A 17,709-nucleotide genomic window follows, 5' to 3' on the forward strand; every position below is an offset into this window, starting at 1 on the left:
GTCGTTTCGTTACGGCACCCTTCAATCTATGCCAATCTATGTAAGTCTTTGTTCCCGGCCGGCAAAGACTGGGGGGAGATAGACATGTATGCAGTGCCTTCCCTCTGTAACATTGTTTCTGTCTCGTCCGCAGGACTAGATATGTCCAACATTCACTGAATTCCGAATACAGAATATCGAAATGGCGCGCATGCCTATCTATCCACAGCTTAAGCAATACTTCTTTCTTTTCTTCGATATCTTCCTCCTCAAACAGAAACATCCCTAAAATATCCTTTGCATAGGGTTTCTGAAGATGCATTGATTCTTGTCTTTCTTCTTCATAAGCTGGGCAATTCAATATAAAGTGGGCGAGGTCTTCATTTTCTGCATTGCACATCATACATCTCGAACATATGTTGTCTGAAGTTACACATTTGTTTTTTCTGCGCAGCATTTGTGTTTGCCATTTACCGCACTAAATGTTCGCCAGCGGTGGTGACTTTTCCTTACCTGCTCACGAAACGTCACACACGACATGACGTCACCCGAAGACGTCATCAAAAAGTCCAGCTCTTAGGCGTGTCCCAGCATCACAATTCACAATCAACCCCAATCACCACCCAATCATGCCGCAGCATACCATTGTAAACAATCTTTGAGGTAATGCGCCACTAATTTATATTTGACTCATAAGCTGTGCAGCCGGCTAGCATCTTCAACAGCATGCTAGTACGAAAAAACTAGATAAATCATATAAGATTGGCTATTTATTTCGATGGAAGCTTTTTCGATCCATAAGTTATGAGTTTTTGATGAACTGTCCCGTCCCGCGGCCGCTCTAGTTCCACACAAAGCTTTGACCACGGTATATAGAGAGCTTTGACGTTTGTCGAAATCACTGTAATTCAAAAATCGTTCAACGGGCGGGCCACGCCGATCTTCAATGAGTTAAGATTACTTCATTCAGGATTATTTGTTGTAAGCTAATCCAATGGACATCATAAATCCTTAGTATGCACCCACCTTCATCGCAATAGCCAAGATAACCGCTTACCCCATCCAGTCAGGTTCATGATCTCAAGCATGAATACGATAAGTTCTCATTTATATTGGTCGGCACATGTTCGTCAACGCTTCAATGGCATGTTCAGTGCTCAACTCGAGCTTGACACATAACCAGTCGTAACTGCTGTCTCCCGCTCTCTAACGTCTCGTCGTCGATAAATATTGATACACAAGAGTGAGCTGTAGAGGCCCGCCGCTCGCGCGCCGGCCGGGCGGACGGCTGTCTGACGCGACGTTAACAATCTCGCCGGCAACGGGCGGCAGGAATGGTACTCTATAGGTATTGTACACTGTCGGCACGCGGTGGCCGCTCGAGCCGCGCTCGCCGACCAAAACAGTCGCTAAAAACAGTCCCCCTCTCTCGCTCGGCACGATCGGAACACGCCGACTCTTATCACAGGTTGGCACAGATTATGTACAGCCGGGCGAGCCTGCTTCGCACGGCTCCGTCGCTCACTTCACGCCCCGTGCCGGACCACAGCACGGGCTGCCGGCCGAGCCCGGCTGAGCCAAACTGAGCTAATGTGAGCCAGTCGGCCGGGGCCGCTGTCCGCTGAGCCAGCGCAGCGCGCCGTACCACAGGACCGATCGCACATAGCACGACCGTCCGACATGTACCCGGTGTACTATAAACCCCGCGCGTCCCGGGCGGCGCTGCCCGTTGTACCTACAGATCGTTTCCCTCCGTCCGTAACCAGTCGCTACATGAGCACGCACCCACCACCCGGCTCTTCGTCCGGCGCCGGCCGGCCGTCGGCGTCCGCCGGCTCCGGCAGCTCCGGCTCCGGCTCCAGCGGCGGCTCCGGCTCCGGCTCGGGCTCCTCGGTCAGCGTGCTGGCCGTGCTGACCCCGCTGACCGTGCGCGAGCGCGGCGGCACCGGCTCCGTCACCGGCGAGTTCTCGGCCAGCAGCTGGCGAGAGACCACCTGCACGAACGGCTGGTAGCCGACGCTGGAACACGGAGAGACAGGCATGGCTGGGTCAGATGGTGGGGGACGGACAGTGAGAAGGAATGTACTGCACCCACATCTGAGCTTGCGACTCGCATTGCGGTGCACTGAGCATAAGCTGCAACCGAACCCATGTCAATGACATCAACTCATTACGTTATGAAAATGACCCGAGGGTACAAGCACTGCAAGTTTTTCTACTACTCGAAGCAAAAACCCCACGACGGTTTCCAGCAGACGACTGATTTGTACCCGTGATCTGAGTTATCGGCCACAAAAGTTTTAGCCTTAAAACATTTTAGAAAGCTCCCTCCGCTCAGACTCGATCCCCCCACTCACCACTCATTGACGGTCCAGGTGTGTAGGGCGCGCAGGCCGGCGCGCAGCCGGGTGAGGCCGTCCCCGGCTCGGGTCAGGTTGATGGTTCGCACCACGGCCATGGCGTCCCGCAGAACGATGGAGATGAGCAGCGCCCACTCGACGCACTCGGCCTCCAGCATGATCTGCAGCAGGTACCTGGACGGAAGGGGAGGGATGGTGAGAGGAGACACGGGACATGGCAGTCCGACAAGCCAACGTTGATAGTTGATACACAACACAAGCCAAAATATCACAAATATTTACCGTTGAGGACGCTTCGTACAATTTATTCGCAGCCTCCACCAGACATTTGACCTTGGCTTCTAACTGAATTACACTGCACCTGAGTTAGCAGTGACTGAGTTGGGCCTCCTGTGTTATGCGTATGCACTTGGCACTCAAACTCACCCGAGCTGGACCTGTGCCTCACCTGTGTTATGCGTACAAACTCACCTAAGCTGCACCTGTGCCTCCTGCGTGCCGCGCGCCGCCACGTCCAGCTGCAGCAGCTCGCCTCCCGAGGAGCCGTTCGGCGTCTCCAGCGGAGTGACGTCCTCCTCGGCCCACGTCGAGCTGCCCTCCTCACTCACGATGCTGGACGTGTCGTTGGCGCCTGCGGAGGGAAAACGATCGGATAAATTGAAAGGAAATTATATTTTGCCATGTACCTTGTAGTTAGAGATAACTAAGTGGAATTTTGCGGAAACTGATACGAGGAAGGCTCATTTCTAAAGAAAGAACATAACTATGTCATTATTTTGGTGTTAGTTAATTTTAAGCGGTATTTAAGACGGTGCTCAACGCTTCGAAAAATTATCGAACGAACTGTCACGCAATTATATGCACATCAGCAGCATACTACATTCAACACATTCACCTCCCGACTAGTAACTGCATATGTCTCACCTTTGACGAGATGTGGCAGCAGTCGGGCGTCCTGTGTCACCGGTGACGGCGTCTCTGGAGGGACCAGCGGCGGCGGTGGTGCCGCGTGGTCCCCTCCATCTCCCGTGTGGACGTGTAGCGCCCGGAGTCGCTCGTGCAGCTGCCCGGCCGTGCTGCCGGGTTTGCCGTTGGTGCTCCCGCCGTGACCCGTCTCCGCTGCGGCCAGGAAGAACCCGATCGGCTGCGGCGGCACCGGGTACGGCCACTGGAAGTCGTGGTGCAGCTGACGCAGCGCCTCCACCAGATCATCAACCAGCGCGGCGCGCCATCGCTCGCGGCGCAGCCACTCCACCAGGTGAAACTCCATGTGCGCCGCGAAACTGGCGAGCAGTCTCAGCCGGCGCCGGGTGAGCAGACGGCGCGCGTGCCGCTCCAGCACCTGGTCAATGAAGAGCCGCTGCCGCGCGACCTCTGTGGTTGGCTCGGCTCGCTCCTGGCCGGCCGATTTGCGGCGCATGGCCCGCTGGTCGCTGTTGGTGCGAGTCACCTGCTTGTGTTCCACCCGAGGGTTGGCCGAGGTGCTCAGGCTGCGGCCGCGGACCTGGTGGAGGGAGGGGAGGTGTGAGACACGCTATTTGTTACCTGTGGGGTGTGTCACGATTGTTGTAGTGAAATGTTTCTGGCAGAGGTGATGCCTGAAGCTACAACAGCATCAGACATTACATCTGCGCACGAAGCACTAGGTATGTACCACACTCAGATGCAAGATATACGGCGGAAAACTCAGACGACCACCTGACCCTTCAACCACACCATTTCTGCTGTGTTGGTCAGGGCAATTAGTCACAGTCCTCACGCCTTTCGCGGAAGAAGATTCCCCCACCCTCACCACACACTACTGTTCGTCCGTGCCCTCGCAATGACAACAGCAGCTAGAATTAGAAATCCCATTCGTCCGTACCTGAAGCGTGCCGTACACCAGCGAGAGGTCCTCCTCGTTGGGAGATACGGGCGGCGTTACGTGCGACAGCTGCTGCTTCAGCTCCCGCGGCGACTCCAGGTCAGCAGGGTCTGGCCAGGCGAGGACAAAGGCGCATCAGTTATAGCTCGTGTGCGTGCTGTAGCGTGCAACCGTGTGTACTCAGTCTAGCTGGACAACACACATCAACTACAAGTCGATTGAATTATTACGCAGCATTAGGTATTTGCCAAAGATGGATGCGAGCGTGCAGACAGATGCATTGTAAAAACTAGACATACTCAAAACACAGGCATTCAATTTTCATCCCACGCTGAGCACAAGGACAGGCAGACTGAGAGACTTGTAGGTTCACAACATGCTGTTCATCTCAAAACTAGCGTGATCCCGTATTTTCTTTCCGTACCCTTTATCGCACTTCCCTGCCCTCCCCGACTATCGACAACTCTGGGAACGTACGCGGGTCTCTGTGCTCACCGATGGCCCTGAGGAAGCGAGTGAGATCCTTGGCCAGTTTCCAGCGGCACTCCTCGAGGCTGGCCTCCAGCAGGAGCGTCACGTAGTGGCGACTCGTCTCCGCAGTCTCCAGATTCTGACGAGAGAGGAGACATTCATGTAATTATGTAGGTGAAACGATATTTTGGTGTTGAGTTATTTGCTTACTGGTTCAGCGGAGCGACCGGCAATGTGATGGAAATCACTGGGCTCTATGTCGTGCGGTTTGGAGGGTATTTGTCCGCTTATTCCATACCTGTGCCAGATATTGGGCGCAGATAGTTTAAGGAAGCAGCTGAACGATAGCAATGTTATATCTCGTCAGCAACTAGTGCGTTGTGCGTAGCACTGCCACTATGGATATGTGTGATGAGCTCCATCCCACCGTGTCCACCCCTTGCAGTATGATGAGGTAGGAGAGTCCAGCTTCAGACACTGCCTTACAGACACTGTCTCACTCTGCACCACATGGAGGCCGACGTGTCCAGACACTGCCCTAACACCCACCTGCAGTATGATGAGGTAGGAGGCCGCCGTGTCCAGCTGCTGACGCCGCAGACACTGCTGGAACAGGTGTACCGGCTGACCGGCCGACGCAAACAGGTACGACCACAGCGCCATCTCTGTTTTGCGCGCGCACCGTACCACCGTGTCCAGGTAGACGGGAAATTCGCGGATAAACTCGATGACGCGCGGCAGAAGTGCGTCAGGGATCGGCTCCTTGGAGGTGGCCTCCTCCTCCACCACCTGGCGTCGGGGAGAGGAACTACAGTCACACAAAGATGGCTGCGGAGGCAGCGGAAAACACATATATACAAGAGGACGGACTTCAGAAAAAACACCGTTCACGTGTAACATGCGTCTGTGGCTTAATTTGACAAGTACAGTCTTCTAGCCAGTCCTTTTTTTAATCACATGTAGAAAAACGTGTGATTAAAAAGAAAAAGAAATGGGCTACAACATAGACCTCGATGTCTTCTTCCAGAGCCCAAACAACCTTGATTCTTGATTCTTGATTCTAGCGTGCCTCCTGAAACACGGCCTTTCACACTCGATAAACACGCTCGCATCACATGCCTGCCATTCTCACCTCGTGCAGGAGGAGCTCCAGCGCGTGTGAGAAGTATGGCAGGTGGGTGTAGCGGTGCGCTATCTCCCACGCGTGGTAGCCCAGGTTCCGCCGCAGCAGCTGGCGCAGAATGTGCTGCAGGTACACCTGACTCTGTGGAAACATAACGGGAATGGTGTTCAATTTTACTGTCAAGTTTTCCAAGCTGTAGTTTCAGGGCATGATAAATGGGTTTCAGGGCATTTCAGGGCAAACATCTGCTTTATCCTACATATGAAATATCACAGGCGGCAGCGAGATTATAGCTATAAACTTCATCAGAAGGCAGCCATTCAACCACCCATCCCAATCCACCATTTTCCCAGCCAGCAGTCCCCTATTGACCCACCGTCCTCTCCACGGCGCAGTAGGGCAGCCGGCCGCACCACTCAGCAAGCAACTATGTCAGCCCATCTACCAATTCCCCACAGCTCAGTGGCTGTCCCCTATTGACTAACCGTCCTCTCCACGGCGCAGTAGGGCAGCCGGCCACACTTGCTGCCGGGGAACTCCACCGTATCGTTCTCCGCTCCCAGGATCACCGCGTCGTCATACTTCACCGCTGCAAACACAGGGGAGAAGGGTGTTACTGTTCGGGATACATGCAGGGTATTATTATCAGCCCCCAGCGTCGTCATGCCTCGGCACTGAAATCACAGGTTGGTGAAGCCAGGTGTTAGGAACGGGATATCAGCAAAAGCATGGCAATGTCACACTTATATAGGAACAGACATCGGAAAGGCCGTTGTAAGACAGACAGTCACTCATAAAAAATGTATTGCTAGGTGGTCATTGAGTATTTGATCTACATTTTTGCTCATTAAGCACATCTTGAACTATTTTGGCATTTCAGCCCCGTATAACACTATGCGTCGTTATTCGTCCATACCATGAAAGCAATAACAAACTATCACGAATACTTTTCGTGCTCCAAGCAAGCTCTCTCACCGTGCCTTCCCAGACCGCGTACCATCACTGCACACAGCCTCAGACATCCCGTACCGTCGTACCCATCGTACCCATCTCATACATGCGAATATCCTACACATCACATAATTCTATTTATATCCGCGCGAATGTCGTACCCGTACTATTCTGCACCACTAACTCACCTAGCGGGTATATACTGCACTGGAACGGCAGCATGATCCGCTTGGACATGAAGTTGTGCACCTTGTCGTTCTGCGGGAACAGTGGCAGCCACACGCGCATGCCGTGCTGGCCCGAGTTGATCCAGAGGACGTCTGCCAGCTTCATCCGATGTGAGACGGTGCCTGGACACCAGACGGATTCCACCATGGACGCCAACACCGTCGGCGTCAGCACAGAAGACGTGAACTGTGAGATAGACAGAGACGATCGTCAGGGTGTCAAATGACCGCTTAGTGACATGTGTCAACTGACGGGAGGTGACAGATCGTCAACTGTCATAGAGTCATGTGTCAAGCCACTCACTGGTGTAGCGTGACCGACGGTGTCGGCCGTCAAATGGCAAGTGTCAGGTGTCAAATATGTCATCTGTACTCTGTAGGCCTTGGCCGGTGTGACATGCGCGGCAAGTATGCACTGAAAAACGTGGACCACCGTTAAAAATGACGTAAGTTCTGCACGAATTTGGCTGACTATCGCGTGCGAGGCATGGCGGCCACACGGAGTGTCTCGGCCGACCGTGGGAATACGGGCAGTGTGCGGGAAGTCAGCTGGCCACCGCGCCCGCGGACTCTGTGAGAAAACCGCAGGGAACTGCTACACGAGCGCAATTTCGAACGACTATCAACAGAAACACGGCCCGTATCGACTCTGCCAGCTACTATCTAGTGAGTCTAGCTAAATAAAGTGAACAATTATTGCTGACGTAGAAATTACTTATTAATGACCGAAAAGATAGCCATTACGAAACAAACTAAAAATGATACTGTTCTCCGTCATGCATTTCACAAACGAATGCGTCCCTTTTAACGCTTCCCTGACTAGCTATCTTCCAGCAAACCCACCATTTTGTTGTCGGCCTGGACGGGCTGTCCGGCCTCGTCCGGGTCGCGCTGCAGCATCAGCAGTCGGCCGCAGATGTTGACCAGCACCGACTGGGGGATCGGCGAGCGCCGGCGGCTCGGCTCCATCCGCAGCGTCGACATCGACACGGAGACCACGCAGGCCGGGTGGGCAGTGAGAGCAGAGATGTCGATATTCTGGATCAGCGACACCTCGGCGGCGGCCGGCTCGGACGCTGCGGGGAGAGGGGTAGTTGGTGAGGGGGCGGTTACAATACGAAAAAGACGAAAGAAACATGAGCATGTATGAAATTAGCTGTCCGTTTAATTCAGACATGTGCAGTTGAGTTTGTGAAACATGAATATTAGTTAGAAAGTGCCCCAACGCGCTCACTCATGTGGTAGGATGGAAAAGCGCAACTCACTAGTGCTCCCCTTAGCAAAAGCTAATGCTCTCCACCACTGACGCACCTGAGCTCTCCTTGATGTAGTAGAGCGTGATGTGGCTATTACAGTGGAGTGGTAGAGCCTACCTAAGCTCTCCTTGATGTGGTAGAGCGTGATGTGACTGTCTATTCTGTTATGGCTATATAGCAGGGCGGTAGAACACACCCGAGCTCTCCTTGATGTGGTAGAGCGTGATGTGGCTACATAGAGCGGTAGAACCTACCTGAGCTCTCCTTGATGTGGTAGAGCGTGATGTGGCTGTCGGCAGAGTAGGCGATCAGCGTGTCCTGGTAGAGGTTGAGCAGCAGCACCTGCGCGTGCACCGGCGTGATCTGCACGAACGCGTTGTCCAGCCGAGACTCGCGGGGGTATAACCGGATCTCGTCGCTGGAATATGTGTGTGTGGGGGGGGGGGGGGGCACACCGGCGTTAGCGCTTCTTGTGACCCATCGCTTGATTGGTGAGAACTTGCAGGGAGACGCTTTTAATTATGCTACTACAATTGGAATGTCTTGAGGACCAACAACCGAGTCCATCAGGACCTAATGTCGTTATTCACACAATATAAAATTGTCACGTAAAAGAAATCAGAGCTGAAACACTAATTTATCTAGAAATCCAACAAAGAGCACCACTTTCCACTTTTGAGCACTATTTCCACTTAAAATCACCACCGACTGCAGCAATCGACCACCGACTGACCTCTATCCCTTTCCCACCTGCATCTGGTCGCTGCCTCACCGTTTGAGGTTGATGTTGTAGCAGCCCATGATGAGCAGCTGGCGCCACCACATCAGACCGCCCGTCACCACAAAGTCCTTCTCCTGGTTCTCGTTTCCAAACAGCTTCCAGCGGCGAGTGAGCAGCGAGTAGTGCGCCACGCCGGTCCGGCCGGCCACCGCCACGTGCTGCACGCCCTCGTCCAGCGCCGTGTACTGCGGGAAGGGAACAGGGTAAGATAAGAACGATTGTAAATGGGGGGGGGGGCTAGGAGGAGGTAAAATGGCGATTCAAGTAAGAAGGTCTCGAGTGTCGTGTATTGCCGACGGGTAATGATGGCGGTGAAGACGTCGCAAAACGTGCGGCATACCCTACATTTTGCTATACAGCTTCATGAACCTTCAAACATCTTCAGCTCTCTCCACTACAATCTCTAAAACTCCGGTCGGTCGATCCAAGAATCGTAACCATGACCTACCCAAATGGGCCACTTGAACCCTATCGGTATGGGCTAGTTGGATCCCACCAGCCCGTATTTACCAGTTGAAGGGGTTCACCTACCCGTATCGGTCTGTTGGAGGACCTCCGGCACATAACCTACCCGAATAGGCCAGTTGGATCCGACGTAGACGTGCGGCACGGGCACGGTGATCCACTGTTTGCTGCCGGCCATGGTGTGACCTCCGGCCGGCGCCCCCAGAGAGGCCGGGTCGTCACAGCTGATCAGCACCCGGTCCTCGCCTTGGAGGCACACGTGCTCCTGGTTACTCTGCACAGAGGGAAAGAGAACGGTAAGTAGACTAAATGATGACATTGGCGTTTTGCAGAGGCAATACAATTAACTCTACAACCACGTAGCTGTTTCTTTGCACTAAAGTAGTTATAAACCGGCGATGACCACAAGACGTATGACAAAAGAACAGCCCGAGGACAACATTGCCAACTCCATCAGGGACACCGCCGCCCTAAAGAGCTCGACACCGCATCATGACCAACCAGAGACTCCAATGTCCATAATCTACCCCAAGTCAGTTCCGAGCCTCACCATGCACGGGTTGACGGAGAGTGCCGACTTGACAAACGCCAGCTGCATGACCCGGTTGGCGAAGTCGTCCTCCCCCGGGCGGCGTCCGTTCAGTAGCCACAGCTGGTAGCCCTCGGAGCCCCACTCGACGTCACGCGCCGATATGACGTCATCGTCCCAGGAGAGTGTGCACGTGAGCAGTGTGCCGAACACAGACCACACGGAGAGGCCCCGCTCGCGCCACGTGACCGCCAGCGCACAGCTGTCCGGCGTCCACGAGAGACGACCTGCGGGCGGCGGAGACGGGCGTGTGTTATCATTACTAATACATTTACCGGGATATTGATAATATGATACTGCATAGAACATACTATCATCGATACCATGAGCAATGAGCTATGTCACATCACACCAACGCGTTGATACCTACTCGACACGCTATGTGAAAAATGCCACGACATCGACCTCTAAGAATCGGCTTTGAAGCAACTACCAACGGTATCAGATGAGCGCTATCAACTCCGTACGCCCTTTTCCCCCTTCCGAGTGCGCTTTAACTCACCGTACCCGTACTTTGTAGCACACTGAAATCACCGTCATACACATACTATCATCGGTAGTATGTGTATGGGTACAGGGTACTTTCACGGGTATTCCTGGGGCACTCCTCCACCCTCCTCCAGGGGTCCCCAATCACGTTTCAGTGCAGTTTCTGGGGTGACTACAGTTCCAGCTCTCTGCAGGTCGCACTGTCACCTACCGACGGGTCCGGGCGATCCGGCGTAGTCCTTGCTGGAGAGGATGAGCCGGTGCAGCACCTGCAGACCGCCTGTCGTGTCGTCCACACAGCAGACCACACACTCGCCACTGAGGGAGGGGAGGGTCACAGTCAGAACGTGGTCACAGCCCAAAACGGGCAACAACGCGTTATATCGGGTCAAATTTGTAATCAGGTCTCGCAAGGTCAGGGCACAGTCACAGCCGAGGTTACAGCCGGTCATGTTCGGTTATAATGGATCCCTAACGGCTAACAGGACGGTCACTGCACACAGTGCACAGTTACAAGTTACAAAATGATCACAGAAAGGGTCCGTATCTGGTAAAATCCAATAAAAATAGGGTCATAGCGGGGCACAGGATCATGGTCACAATCCAGGCCAGGGTAGATCACAACGTGGACAGTGTCAGGTCGACGGGAGGCATTGTAGTCAGAACAGGGTAACCCAGCCGAAACCCCACAAAGCCTCATAAATATGGATTGAATCAGGGGCGCAGCTGGCATCGAAGGACGTTTTATTTCAACGTTGTTATTGGTGAAACGTGAGCCGGCTTAAAAGCGCATGTAACCTTGTGGAGAAGATCTCATTTCCTCTCCAAACTTCAGGAAATATATAACAAAAACTTCCATTGTGACGTGCACCTATGAAAAACCACGGAGGGGTTCTATTCTAGGCGACCGCTGACATCAATATACTACAACCATTTACAGGCACTTTTATGGAAACTAGCCTCATCCACTGCCCCTCCCTCCTACCCTCTCAGCCCATCTGCCTGTCTGCACGCGCAATTATCGGCCGCCGGAGAGCTACGACCCCCGCCACAGCCCGTCAGCTGTAGTACCGCAGCCGGCGAGAGCTGCACTCACTTGGCTCTACCGAACACCATCAGACGGTACTTGTGGCTGACGGTGGCGCACGTGGCGTCCTGCACCGACGCCCAGATCCCCTGCACCGACTGGCGGGAGGGAGAGAGACACGGACACAAAGTCGGTCAGACACAGACAGAGGGGAGGGGGCAAAGGGAGGTTGGCATGAATTGGAAAACAATTTGCTTTGAACCAGCGGTTATGAAATTATGAAGCGAATAAGATAAGACGACAGAAAAATTATGCAGCAAGATAGTTCTCGAATTTAGTTAGTAAGCAAAGCCGACGATGAATTGACACTCATAAAAACAACACAAATAAAATATAATCACAGAAAAAGTTTCCATTCCAACGTCAGTAAGACACCAGACTTGTGAAACCACTAGCCAGCATCCCAGAGCATACACCCTGCTACCCGGCACCCCCAGCCCACCGTCCACTCACATTGGGGTCGAACTTAAGCGATGAGGCGGTGAGGAAGGCGGCCCGGCCGTCGCTGAGCACCGTGGCGAACCCGCCCACCAGGGGCGAGTACTCCATGTCTACCACGTGCACGCCCGCCTCCTGGATCGGCACCGCTGTGAAACGGGGGACGGAGAGGGATGTCAGAGTGGGAATAGATGCATACCCGACGGCAACGCGGTCTCATGACTCGGTGTTATATCTATTGTGTCCGACCATATGACTTTTCAATGTCATGTGACGACAGTGCTAGTTTATTGGGGTTTATTGGGTTTATTGGATTAAATGGCTTTGCTAGTTGAGGGGCGCATCGACCATTGTAGCCATTTTGCACCAATCCAATTATCCCATTCATACAATCCATCTCATCCCGTCCCATTCGTCCCGTCCTACCTTCATTTCATTCATTGTATGACGTCGTAATGGTCAGCAGTGTCACGTTTCACGTGCTGTTCTACAAATTACGAAATGTCACGCAGTGCTACGCTTTTGCCTCGCATAATGACATTAGTGTCATACGACGTGATCTATCATTGCGTGAAGATTAACATCACGAGGTTCATCGTCATTAGAACGGGTCTAGCCACACGTCTTTCTTTGGGGTCAACTTATCGTTGGAAGTCAAGTATTTACGGCCGAAAAGTTGTTAAGCAGTATCGGGAATGGGTGTCGAGCGGGGCGAAAATTCCGACACAACGATCGAGCCTTTAGCCACCAGATCAAACCCGCAGCTGTATGAGGGGTTTCGAACTTTCTGGGCTTTCGGGAATCCCCGTGACTCTCAGACGACCCAGCTCTGGTCACAGGTCACCTGACGATATTGCATGTGTCGGGTTTCGGGGACCACAATGTCGCAAGACCACATGTACCAAGACCTTCGTCATCACACAGCAAAAACAGGAGACTGAGCGTGCTTATCAGTCGACATCAAACAGTAACAAAAGTGAAACCACCCACAGCCTTCGAGACAGAGCTAGTAAGCGTACTACTATACTGGCCAGAAAATAAAACGGACACGCAAGCATGGCATCCGTAGAGTTACGTGTACCAGCCGCCTTAGGTCCACGGCATTCCTTCAAACGTTCAAATTTGTGGGCCAGCGACCGGATGTGTACGACTTAACATGACAAATAAACACGAGACACTGGAACCAGCCTCCCTTCCATTATGGAACATGTGTGGTCACAGGAACGAAGGGGACGGCGAAATACAATGAGTGATCGTCGTACACTCAATGTACGATAATTATTGTACGGTATATGGCTCACACAGGAATGATGGACTTGCTGAAAAATGGAAGAGCACCATTCGCAAATCGACTATTTCCAATACATTTGTGTGATGCAAGTTAAAGGGACCCTCCCACCTTCAAAAAAGTTAATGAATTGGCATGAAAGTGATGTCGCTCGGTTCAGAAAGAGCAAAAACGCATATCTACCAAATTTCATCGAAAAATATTCACCGGTTTTCAAGATATTAGACTTATACTTTTGTTTACTTTTTGGGATCTCCGCTGTTCCTAGCGACTTTATTTGAAAGTGCGGCATTTGTTGCGCGCAAAGCAGCATATACCACCGCGTGCTACAAAACGTTTTAGTCAAACATTTAACGGACGTTCGAAAGCCTGATGACGTCATCAGATTCCCGTAATGGTTAAGAGATAGGGACCACGCTGGTCCCACCCTGCAAGTAAAGGGAAGAAATTTCTTGAACACCATAAAGCTGCGGGGGTTGCGACCAGGATAAATGGTGGTTTCTGAGCCTGGCCGCAAACTTGGCTATCTCAACTCAAAACTAATGTTAAGGTGGGAGGGTCCCTTTAAAAGATGTAAGACATTGCATTGTTATTTTGCTTTCAAAACGGGGACCCAGAGTTGAACTGAGCATACGTGTTATTTTTTTTTCGCTGCTAAAGCGGGAAAGATCACTGTCGACTGTCGTATAGGTACGCCTCCAAAGACTCATGCTCAAAGCAGGGCTGCACATCGATCTATGGTGTATAATTGCATTGGCTGCGAAATAAGTCGAAATAAGTCGAAATAAGTCGGTGAAAGAAACGAAATATGTCAGTCTTATTCGATTGCATGTGGTCTTTCAGCGCGGTGAAACACGGCTAAAAGCTTTACGTCCTGACTGACGGCGCTTCGCCAACATTAAGCCGTTCGATGTTCGATGTGACGAAAAAAAAAAAAAATGCATTAACGAACTTGGCAGAGAGCGACGCATGTCTCTAGTACATACACTGAAACTTCTGCAACATGTTAACTTTGCGCATCTGGATGAGATAAGCTCAATAAGTCTACATTTACTTTATTACTAGAATATCACCCAAGATGCAGTCGGAAGAACGGCAGTCAATGGTCCCAATAACATAACACAGCACACCAAAATCATAGCATTCTCCACAAACGCCCCCCCCCCCCCGCCCTCTTTCGGGCCCAGCTTATGGCATCATTACGTCGCTAAACCTTAAGCCGCTGAATGCTACTTCGATGTGACAAAAAAGGCATAAATACATAGATCAAACCAGCTTCACCAATCTCCCACCTCCCTCTCGTGATGCCTAACGACCGAACATTGCCTACCCTTCGGACGCCAGCCTACTGCGGCATGAGACTACGTCTTTCTGTCCAATTCTATCACACAGCTCAAGTATACCAACGGAAAACGGCCGTCTCTCACACCATGCCAGACCTACCGACGGAGACCTGCTGGTTGACGGAGAAGGGCGTCCGCCGCAGGTCCAGGCAGTAGTCGTAGTTGATGGTGCCATCCCAGCGGTACCGCAGCACGTGCCCAGAGGCCGTGGCCACCATCAGCTCGTCGCGGATACATGTCAGACACGTCAGCCGGGAGTCGAGGCCCGTCTGAAACGCCTGTCGAGTGAGGAGGGGGAGGGGAGGTCAGATGTGGAAGGTGCGGATAGAGCAGCGTCAGCCGCGAGTCGAGACCCGTCCGAAACGCCTGTCGAGCGGGACGGGGGGGGGGGGTTAGAGGTGGGAGCTGTAGAAAGAGCAGCAATAGATGGGAGAAGCCATATGCGTGTGAGGTCGGTTCGGGGTTCGAGATCGATTTCTTGAACACAAGCTTATTGGTATGTCGAACAAAACAGACATACTGATCGTGTCAAAGATACGTGCACCGTAATATCACCTTTCTTCTACCAAAGTCGATGTATTCTTTTTTACTTTTATTATGTCTTATCTTCGCTGTTCATTAATTAAGTACGAGTTCTGTCGCCGTCGCCATCCGTAATTAAGGCTAGTCACATAATTCAAAAACTTTCACCTCTCACATCACAACTTTTGCAGGACTCGGAGTCCTGCATCCGCCCCATATCACGACCTATTACCGTGGCTGGGACGGGATGCGGCTAATGGGTGAACTCGTGACTGACATAGAGCTGTCACAAATCAGGCGGTCCCCGGTACCGCCCACAGGTAGCCTCTTCCCCTTCCCAGACCAGTCCCCCACTCTGGATGGCGGAATACGCCCTAGTATGGGCGGCGAGGACCTAGCACGCATCCCACACCATCCATTGGTCGCTCCCATATAGCGGAGGCCGCGGAAAACACATGTCAAAGTTCGGTACCGGTGATCAGCACGGACATTTTTCACCCGCCGCATTCACCTTGAACTTTGGCTTTTGTTGAATTCAGTAGTAGGGCAAGCTGAACGACGACATAGACTGTCGGAATCGGTACACTGATGAACCTGTTTCCCTGTTTGAGCGTGCATGTGTGCCCTGATGCTGCTACATTTATAAGCTGAGATAAGAAATAAGTTCAGTTTGTGACAAGTGCAAGAGAACATCTCGTAACATGCCGTTCAAACTTGCGTCACAAGTGTATCTTATGCCTTTCTCCCGCGAGAAATGAACAGAAAAACGAAAGTTTTACATGCGATTATCGGCAGGCTACGCTATCACACGTCTAGATGCAAATGAGAATGTCACGGGTGGGCAAAAGCATTAGATTAGGCATCTAATTGGAACACAACAATCCCCGCCCATTTTCCCACCTGACAAATGAATCGATGGACAGCCAACACAGCATGCCAGGACTGTCCTGGGTGGGAGTTATAAAAGGTAAAACATGTCTCCAATGATCAAACTAACCAAGAGTACCACTGCTGGATAAAGTTCACCACTTTTTGATGACTGGCAGGATGGCACCTAACCACCAGGTAGTTATCAAGATCAAATAAGCTTCAGGTTATGGCAAAAAATTAATGAATAATGGGATTTACAGCACATAAATTCAACAAATGCCTTGTGCCTTGTGGAGGGACATTGTTGGAGAACCAAAACCACCCATTATACATTAACCAGTAAGAAAATAATAAAAGAACCTGAGCAGAGACTCAGCACCTACCTTGGCAAAAACCAATGGAGGGATGGGCTCTTTCAAGAAGAGTTCTGCACTCTCTCGCCGTAGCGCAGCCTGTGATGAATCCACCTGCTGGTATACACTTGTCTTCCTGTTGTCCACAGCAAGGTGGAAAAACAAGAGGAAGTTCTTTGACGTCTGAAAGACAGAGAACACCATAACTCATGTGCACAACTTCCTCAGCTGGGGAGCAATCCCAACAGTATACAATATAAAACATGTTTATGAAGCCCAGTGCAAGCAGCTGATCTGCACATTACTTTGTCAAAATTGAATTTACACAAGCACATACCGTAACAACAACCATGGAGGAGTCTGGCCTCCATTGCAGATCAATGTTTGTTCCATGTTTCTCCAGTGACTCCTGAGACCTCTTGTGACATGCGATGGGCAGGGGTGGCTGTGGATAAAATGAAATACCAGTGATATAAGTTACAGGTACTGACAAAATCAATGCACAAAATTATTTGAATCTTACAGGACTATAAAAATATATAGTGAAAATTATATTAATCCAGTGATTATGATTAGCAACATGAAAACAAGATTGTGGAATGTGCGTACTGGAAACGCGGAAAGATTGGTAGGTAGGTAGATACCTGCCTATTGACACTCTCAATAACTATTTTTTCAGCTGAACAAAAGACACTATTTTTTGTAACTCCTACAAATTGGTCAACAGGATATATAATAAAATAGCAAGAAAAATAGCCTACCCACCTTGGAAAACCATATTGTTATCTGAGAATCTGACAGTATTGCAAATAGTATTCTGTCCCTATTACAAAGTATCCTTCTGTATTGCTCTTCCCCATTGTCAATTCTTGGGTCTAACACCTTAGGCCAGCCAATTGGAAAATACATTTTACGAAGAGACTGAGCGGAGGGCTGTCATCTCCCCTCTCCCCTCAACGAGACTCGTCGGTCGGACTCGTCAAAATAACTGTTTCATTGGCGAATTTGCAGATCAGCTGCTACCATATTACGCTATTTGTGCGAAATTCTTCAAAAGTCTTTCATTTCCAGAGATTTATTTATAAGTCTCAACACAAATTGTATTTTTCTTTACGAATGGACAAACATTAAAAGCCATGTTTCTACAGTTTTATTTTTTGGTTTTCCTCTTATAGAATTTGGTATTGAAGACAAAAATGATGATAAAAATTGCAACCCCATTCTAGGGAGATTAGAGGAAAAAGAGCAATATG

At 51.1% G+C, this 17,709-nt stretch overlaps 1 protein-coding gene across 1 annotated transcript; it reads right to left on the reverse strand.

Annotated features, from left to right (window-relative positions):
• Nucleotides 1–1,070: 1,070 nt before the first annotated feature.
• LOC122388721 (guanine nucleotide exchange factor subunit Rich-like) lies at nucleotides 1,071–17,444 on the reverse strand. The gene is made up of 22 exons (XM_043380090.1): nucleotides 17,222–17,444; nucleotides 16,794–16,901; nucleotides 16,487–16,639; nucleotides 14,812–14,989; nucleotides 12,096–12,229; nucleotides 11,652–11,740; nucleotides 10,767–10,873; nucleotides 10,028–10,293; nucleotides 9,584–9,751; nucleotides 9,004–9,197; nucleotides 8,486–8,649; nucleotides 7,819–8,051; nucleotides 6,937–7,162; nucleotides 6,283–6,386; nucleotides 5,807–5,938; nucleotides 5,224–5,463; nucleotides 4,699–4,813; nucleotides 4,204–4,313; nucleotides 3,264–3,843; nucleotides 2,811–2,970; nucleotides 2,337–2,513; nucleotides 1,071–1,998 (listed from the first exon to the last, which is right to left on the reverse strand). The coding sequence occupies exons 1-22, from the start codon at nucleotides 17,363–17,365 to the stop codon at nucleotides 1,749–1,751; spliced, it is 4,032 nt and encodes a 1,343-aa protein (XP_043236025.1). The 5' UTR covers nucleotides 17,366–17,444; the 3' UTR covers nucleotides 1,071–1,748.
• Nucleotides 17,445–17,709: the final 265 nt, after the last annotated feature.

Source organism: Amphibalanus amphitrite, unplaced genomic scaffold (genome assembly GCF_019059575.1).
Source record: "Amphibalanus amphitrite isolate SeventyFive unplaced genomic scaffold, NRLGWU_Aamphi_draft 000333F_arrow, whole genome shotgun sequence".
NCBI lineage: Eukaryota > Metazoa > Arthropoda > Thecostraca > Balanomorpha > Balanidae > Amphibalanus > Amphibalanus amphitrite.

Bases quoted from the DNA above. Each gene is read 5' to 3' on its own strand.
- LOC122388721 (XM_043380090.1), bottom strand. From the start codon at position 17,365: ATGTATTTTCCAATTGGCTGGCCTAAGGTGTTAGACCCAAGAATTGAC. The intron at 6,387-6,936 runs GTGAGTTAGTGG...CTGTGTTTGCAG, and splicing joins GTGCAGTATATACCCGCTAG to CGGTGAAGTATGACGACGCG. The intron at 3,844-4,203 runs GTACGGACGAAT...TCCCTCCACCAG, and splicing joins TGGTGTACGGCACGCTTCAG to GTCCGCGGCCGCAGCCTGAG.